Source organism: Thunnus albacares, chromosome 15, assembly GCF_914725855.1.
Source record: "Thunnus albacares chromosome 15, fThuAlb1.1, whole genome shotgun sequence".
NCBI lineage: Eukaryota > Metazoa > Chordata > Actinopteri > Scombriformes > Scombridae > Thunnus > Thunnus albacares.
In genome coordinates this window covers 11,866,173-11,874,114 of record NC_058120.1, presented here as the reverse complement: position 1 = coordinate 11,874,114, position 7,942 = coordinate 11,866,173, and the positions used below count along the sequence as shown (strand labels likewise).

Below are 7,942 nucleotides of genomic sequence, written 5' to 3'. Positions count from 1 at the left end.
CTATGTGAAAAAATAAATAAGGTACTCTTCTGTCCTACTAATTTAAACTACTTTTTTTTTCTTTTCTTTTTTTTTTTTTTTACACATAGAAGAACAAAGAATTGCGTAAGCTTTTACAGTCGTCTCTTCATTTTAAAGCACATGGTCATGATTCAAACCGACACAGATCTACTGAGTTACTAAAACACCTCAATATAAATTGGTCTCCAACCAATTTTGGCATCAGAATGGTCTTTATATTGAGAAATTGGCAATGGATTGAGAACTCTGATCCAAAAGCCTTTCCTTTGAAACCCCGATTTATTTCGTAATGCTTTTCGAGTCTATCCTTCCCCGTACTGATCAGATTGGTACGGAGCCTCCAGCTGCAACAGCGTGTTCACTTGAGTGGTTTAACATCTCCGTGTGCTTAATATGCCTATCAAATCCCTGATTAGGGCCTTTATCCCTCCAAGAATCCCACAGTGGACTTTCTAAAAAACACTGGCTCCAAAGAAAAGTGCTACGTCTCTTTAACACGCTCTGATGCTGTAATGTGTACAATTATGTACAGTTACTCACAAGCTCCCCTTAGACTCTCATGTTTCCACATGTCACATATTTCACTAGTATATGATGAGTTGATGAGAACCATCAGTGACAACTGTATGCTGTACGACACAAACAATCTGAATATTGGATGAATATATTACCATTTTTTTAAGATTTCTTGATATCGGCTAGCACAGTTATTAAATGAAAACAAGAAAACAAAGAAAATGCATTAAGGCTATAGAATTAAGGCTTTAAAAAGAATTATTACGAACCATCACTAACATTCGGTGTGAACAGTAGCTACACACACACACACGCACACGCACACACACACACAGCTGTGAATAAAGTTATGAAGCGTGGTATCAAAGACATTCCTCATAGGTCCAGATGAAGCGTCTGGCACCATTTTGTCTCCTCTGCAGTCAATAAAATGACATTCTTCCTGGATGAATATCACTCCACTTTGACTTCAACTCTGAGATTTTGAGATGATGAAGTACGACTGATTCCTTCTGGAAGAGCCTAGGTTGGGTGAGGTTGAGTGGAAAGACTGTATTGGTTACTGTATCTCGGACACATTGCGGTTTGTTGTTGGGGGAGTTTTCTGAATGGAATGACTCAGGTCAAGTCTATTATTTGGGAAGTGTGTCCTTCCTGAACATGATGGGGGGAATGTTTAGACTAGCATTTTCAAAATGTTTTAATCTGGCCCCATGTAGACACCCACAATAAAAACAAGAGGTGGCCAAGAACAACACTACAACTAGTACAAATACTGTAGCAATATACAAAAACTAAGATGGAAACCACACATTCTAAAGCAGGGGTTAGGATCTGGGGGTCTATAAAGCGCTGCTCACATGTTATGATTTGGCTGCTTAACATAATTTGATCCAACTGGATTATCAGTTCCTTTGGCCTCCCTGCTGATGATAATGATTACATCCATGAAGCACAGCTGCATTCAGTGGGGCAGCATCCTGTACACCCCTTTAAACTACAGCCCAAACCCCCGTCCTAAAGCTTTTTATCTTCCTCTTCTTGCCTCAAAGTTCCAGTTTCAAAAGGAGGCAATAATAAGCAATGATATTACAATGTTCACAGTCAAAAGTCTGATTCTGACAGAGGAGCCTCTCTGGCCGCCTCCTTCTCTGCGGTAAAGCAGAGCGTGGCTGTGTCCGTTTTTTTTTTGTTTTTTTTTCCTGTCCACCTGTCCATCCACCTCCCAGCATCTCACTCCACCCAGTTGCCATGGTAAAGGTCCAAACACAAAAGAATATGGACACATAATAAAAGAAACAGAGGTCACTTGTTTTGTCTCTTGTAGAGCATCCTCAGTTGTACTGTCACACAGAGAGAAGGGTGGGAACGAGGCGGCGCCCAAGGTGCGTGTAATGATACACAAATCACCGTGGATACAGCAGTAAAGAGAGAGTGGGAGGTGCTGGACAGCTCTGATCGGCTGAGTTTGAGAGGTGTTTTTTTAGCGCGGCGTCCAGTCGTTGCCCATGCTCAGCTTGGCCCTGGGGATGGTCATCTTGTCCCCAGAGGGGGAGCTCATTTCTGGAGAGAAGTGGATGATCCCACAGTCGTTCTTCACATTCTGAAATTTGTTCTCCTTGGAGGGCTCCATATAGACCACCGAGTTCTTGTTTACATGCTTCTTCAGAATCACCGTCTGTGGAGGAAAAGTTTTGTTGTTCAGAATGTTGGTCTTGACAGCTAGTATTGATGAATGCTTGCTAATTTATGTTAGCGTGCACTAGTATGTCATAAAATCTACCATGAAATGAGTCTGTAGTGTGAGAAAATCAGAATTTGTCACAGGGCATTTATCAGAAGTCATCTATGTTAGGACTAACATGACCTTGTTTCCAGTTGAAAGTGCAGGTTAAGAAGTAAGCATGGGGAAGCTACATTAATCCTAACTGAATGACAGCTTTAGCACAGACTGTAGCAGAGGCTGGAAGATCAAGGAAATCTCCTCTTCACCCATCGACAGATTAACGCTGGAGACACAGCCATTTGTACAAGAGTGTGTGTGCAATTTAACACCATTTTACGCCAGTGCTTCAAAATAATGAGCAGATTTATGTGATTTACAGTTAACTTCTCACCTTCTTTGGTGCACTGTAGCAGGACATCTGCACCCACTTCTTTTTCTTGTTGATGAGTAATGCCACAATGAGGAAGATGATGATAGCCAGGAGGAGGCCTGCCAGGATCCAGGCGGCTGACTGGTAGATGAGGGCCATCTCTGTTTGGCTGGGGTAATTCTCACCCAAACCTGGCTCATCTGTCAGACATGGACAACATCAATATTGGACATACAACTCGGAACAGAAAGCTCCTCTGCCTCCATCCAATATTTTCATAAGTGAAACCTCCCAATTACTAAATCTAAATCAAAAACAGCTTATGTCTCTGTGTTAGCATTTGGCAGATATCCTGGCGCAGTACATAACAGAAAAATGAACACAGGGTGTCTCCAGAGAGATCATGTTAAGCCAGTGTCCATTTATCATTACTGTTTTACTTCAGTATACATGAATATAAATTTCACTCATTTATCAAGGCAACCATAACTATAAACACTCGCAGGCATTGGCAGGGAGATGATGGTAAACAGGCTGCATTTATATAGCTCCTTTCTAGTCTTCCAACCACTCAAAAGCACTTTACACTACATGCCAACACTCACCCATTCACACATTGATGGCAGAGGCTGCCACGCAAAGTGCCAATCTTTCACACACACACAATCACACACCCATGGCACAGCCTTCGGGAGCAATTTAGGATTCAGTATTTTGCCCAAGGACACTTAGACATGTGGACGTGAGGAGCCGGGGGATCGAACCACCAACCTTCCAATTTGTAGACAACCAACTCTACCTCCCCAAGGATGCCAAATAATTAGGATGAGGTTATTACTACACAGATTAAAGGGAGTAAGGAGGGGAGTGATGAAGACAGGGATGGGTGGGTAAGTTGTTACCTGTGTCAGCAATGATGGGCGGTATAGTGACAGTGGTGATCCACACTGCGGTCTCCACTGTTGTAGTGACCGTTGTCTTGGGGGCGTTGGTAGACACCATCACTGGCACTGATGTCGTCATTTCTGTCCAGACAGGATTAAGATCCATTACCAATATCACTGGTGTAATTCAAAACATGCCATACATAGAAATGTATAACTGTGAGTTAGTATATACACTCCCTGATGTTTCAATTGATAAACTGTGTTTATAGGAACTGTCCTCTTGTACCGCTTTGTGAAGGCATTACGTAAAAGCTCTGTTTTCCCCTGGGCAAATAACAAAAACAAAGCCCTGGTGAAACGGCTACATATCAGAGTGAACAATGGGAGCCTATGCTGAGGTTTTCCTCTATAGGAAAAGCTGACATGGAGCTTTGCCTTCCTGTGCTGCCACAGAGAGAGTGTTGCGGGCCGATTCAGCCGGGGACAGGAAACACGTGTGAATGTGCGGATGCTCGAGGAATGTTTTCGCTCAGAGTGGACTGTGTGTGTATGTCACATGGAATGTTGTCGTGAATGGCCGTGTTTGCCCATGTAGCGCCAGAGTGGCTAGGACTAATGAACAAACACATACACACATATTCAGTCTGGAAACCGGCATTCCCTCAGTTACTCCCTCTTTTTGACATGTGGCGTTATGAATTACAACTTTCCCATCAACAGGCTGTGCCTTGTTCCAGTGGTACCACTGATTATAAAAAGGATGGCAGTTTTTCACAACTTTGACAGTTCCTTTCACTATGTGGAAGTGTTACATAAAATGTGTGGAATATAAACCACATTTAGTAAGTCTAAACTAAGATTTTAGTGTAATAAAAATACACTAAAGGCAACTTAAATACTCACCGAGACAGTGTGGGCAGCACTGGCCCTTGCGTAAGACGGGCACCCTGCAGTTGGCAGCCGGACAGCGCTGTGAGAAACACTGAATAGTGCCGTTGTTGCAGGTGCAGCTGGTACAGGCATTGGCCTTCCAGGAGTCTCCAGCCAGCAGCACGTCTCCATCGCTGGTTATGCAGTACTCCTGCAGACTGTTGTTCACTGGCAGCAAGGGGCTCAGCGTCTCCTCTGTGGTTACACACAGATATAAATAGGGTTAAAATACACAAATGTTAAGTTAAGGGCTGCATAGTAGGCCATGTTCCAGCTTCTTCTGTTACTAAATAGAACTTGGCAATGTCAGATTTGAGCTGAAGTCTAGTTAGTAGACAAATGCAACTTTCAAGGGAAAGACCTAATTTAGTCTGAGTTGTATATAACTACATGGAGAGGCCTGCATGGCTCTTGCATTTATCCCTGCTGTATAACATCTCAATCCACAAGTTATTGGGCCTTTAGGGTTGCGTTCGAGATAAGATGCTTTACTGTATGTTAAACACAAGCAGAAGTGATTCCATATGGCAGATGTCAGTTCAGTCTCAGGCCTTATCTCTCTGTCTCATCAGACTCCCGGAGGCCTGAGATCTACGGCCTTCTCATGACTTAAGACTTCGTTAGCATGCACACACTGCACTACCCTACTGTACATCATAGGGCCTGTCAGTTAGATGTGTATTATTCCCACATTCCTGGTGACCAGCCCCATATATCAAAGGCTGGCCTCTGACAATCTGCTTTTTTTTGAAGGGAGATGCAGCGATAAGGCAAGCCGGCATTCTCAAGGAGCAGCTCACAGGCGCAGTCATGCATTGCTAATTTGTGGGCCTCATGCTCGGGAGTGCTTGGAATATGTTGTTTCTAAGTGTATGAGAGAGACTTGAGTGTTTGGGTGCAGTTGTAAATAAAATATGTGTGCGGTTTTGTGTTCGCTTAGACATTTGTGTCAGAGTATATTCCCATAACCGGAGGAATAGCACTGATTCAGCAAGATTAGCTGTATTCTTGCCTTTCCAGCAGTAAGAGAGAGATAGATGAACCTCCGGTGTGGGCTGCTGGGTGAAAGCAGTCCACATGTGCTGCAGCCTGCCTGGAGGATCACTATGTAAACCCAACCGGTCTTGGCTGGTTTCTTTATGAGTCTGTGTGCCTGACATAAAACTGCCCGACGGAGTGCAACATGCAAGACCTTCCAAAACCACATGCTGATAGTACATCCAAGATAGCTTTATACTACTCTACCCACAACCCTTCCTGGAGTTATTCAGCTCCTCTTGTTTTTCTTCTGAAATTACCCCTGCTTCCCTGCCCTTGCCTGGTCTTTTTCAAGTTACCTGGGCATACATGGCAACAGGTGTCCTTGTTCTTGGTAGGTGTCTGGCAGAGAGCCGGGGGACAAACTTCAGTGTCGCACAGGACACGTCCCTTCCTGCAGGTGCAGCGTGTGCACTCGTCCAGGTTCCAGGTTTCCCCCTCCACATAAAATTCTCCCCCAGGGGCTCTGCACACAACCATGTCCATCCCTTCTGGCTGACCACTGCCTGACTCATCTACAGTAGAAGAGGAGGAAAGAAAGAAAGGAAACTGTCATGTGTGTTTTCTGCTGTCAAATTCATATTCTGGTCTGCTTTCAGCACCAAACAAACATTCATTCAGCCTTTAACAATAACTGTTACATGATGAAGTTAAACAACGATCTCCAGAGAGTAAACAGAGTCATAGGTTACTAGAATAAGGATGCATGAGAGACCTCTATCCATTAAAAAGAAGCCTCAGGCAGTATAGGGTGGTGTCCAAGTCGTGTTTTGACACTAATTTAGTTGAAAACATCTTTCTGTCCAGCAGAGTAGCCGACATCTGCAAAGAGTTAGCCTGTCGTCCCTTGACTGCAAAGTGTGTGTAGCTTCTGAAACTTGTAGACATTCTTTCACTCCTAAATATTTAAACAGCCAACTGAGTCACTCCTCCATAAATATCCCGCGTGAGTTGGAGGGTTGTGGTTAAAAAAGTGTACGTTCCATTTTTAAAGAAACAGACAGAAACTGCGGGGGCGGCTGTGGCTCAGGAGGTAGAGCGGGTCGTCCACTAATCGGAAGGTTGGTGGTTCAATCCCCGAGCAAAGATACTCATACACCAATATGTGAGTGTGTGTGTGAATGGGTGAACATTAGAAACATTGTACTGTTAAGCGCTTTGGATAAGAAAAGCGCTATGTCACTCCTGATGAGCAGGTTGGCACCTTGCATGGCAGCCTCTGCAATCAGTGTATGAATGTGTGTGAATATTGACATGTGTTGTAGAGCAATTTCAGTAGTTCTAATTCACCAAAAGGTGACATATTGTATGTTGATACTTGTGGAGTGGTGACTTTGATTCAGAGTATTGTCACTTGTTATGTGAGATAATAAGGATTTTCAATACGTCGAACTACACAAGAAACAATCAAACTGATCTTACATTGGTGTCTTTTTAAATCAGGAGAAGATTTCTAAAAGTTGTGTCGTATTTCGTATTTTTGTATTTCATATTTTATCCATCATTTCATTCATTATCAAAGTCATTGCTGAGTTCTGGGAACATGGTGACATCCCTACAATGAAGTCATGAAAGTGAGTGCACCCTTAATGTTGGCAATAATCTCCCATTGCACAGGAAAACTGTGAGCATGCAACTAGGGCGTGTGTGGTCATGTTGACACCCCACTGTTCATATCCCTCCACTGGCTCACAGTTGCTACCCGTATCAAATTCAAAACCATGACACTCGCTTACAAAACAGCAAATAAAACCGCTCCCGCCTACCTGAACTCCCTCATTCAGGTCTACGCTCTCTTCCTCTTATTACGCTCTGCCAATGGAAGGTACCTGGTACAACAACACTACCACAACAGGGCCTTGAGTCGCTGGCTAGACTTTTGTCCTCTGTAGTTCCCTGATGGTGGAACGAGTTACCAAACTCCAGTAGATCTGCAGAGTCCCTCTCGATCTTTAAGAAAAAGCTAAAGACCCAGCTCTTTCACAAACACTTTCATACCTGATGGACTGAAAAAAAAAAATCCGGTTCTAAGCACTCTATGCATTGCCTCTGTGCACTGCCTGTTGGCACCTACATCCTATCAGACTTGAACTTAGCTTTATGGCACTTACTCACATTGCTCTCTCCTGACTAGATCCTTGCCTGTGTTGTATTAACTCTCAGATGTATGTCGTTTTGGATATAAATGTCTGCTAAATGAAATTGAAACAGTATAAAATTGTGTGGTAGGTCCTATTTCAATGATAAAATCAATCTGTGAACTAAACTAGTTTTAGTTCATCTTCATTTTCTCTCCCTGTTAAGTTTGGCTAACCGAGGGGTTTGTTTAAAACCTGTCTGATCATCTGAGATCATCTGTTTATTTCCCCATCACACTTTCATTCCCAGATGTCAGCAATTAACTCAGTGAGCACAATGTTATTATCTCAGATAGGATTGATTGCCAAAACACGC

General features: G+C 43.3%; 1 protein-coding gene across 1 annotated transcript in view; it reads right to left on the bottom strand.

Annotated features, from left to right (window-relative positions):
• Window positions 1-709: 709 nt before the first annotated feature.
• The window catches only part of crim1 (cysteine rich transmembrane BMP regulator 1 (chordin-like)), a 33,731-nt gene continuing 26,498 nt past the window's right edge, over window positions 710-7,942 (bottom strand). The window contains exons 11-15 of the mRNA XM_044375062.1: window positions 5,788-6,003; window positions 4,424-4,645; window positions 3,536-3,658; window positions 2,655-2,833; window positions 710-2,215 (exon numbers count right to left, since the gene is read on the bottom strand). Coding sequence (XP_044230997.1) covers window positions 2,021-2,215; window positions 2,655-2,833; window positions 3,536-3,658; window positions 4,424-4,645; window positions 5,788-6,003 — 935 coding nt within the window. The 3' untranslated portion in view covers window positions 710-2,020. The remainder of the gene's footprint in view (window positions 2,216-2,654; window positions 2,834-3,535; window positions 3,659-4,423; window positions 4,646-5,787; window positions 6,004-7,942) is intronic.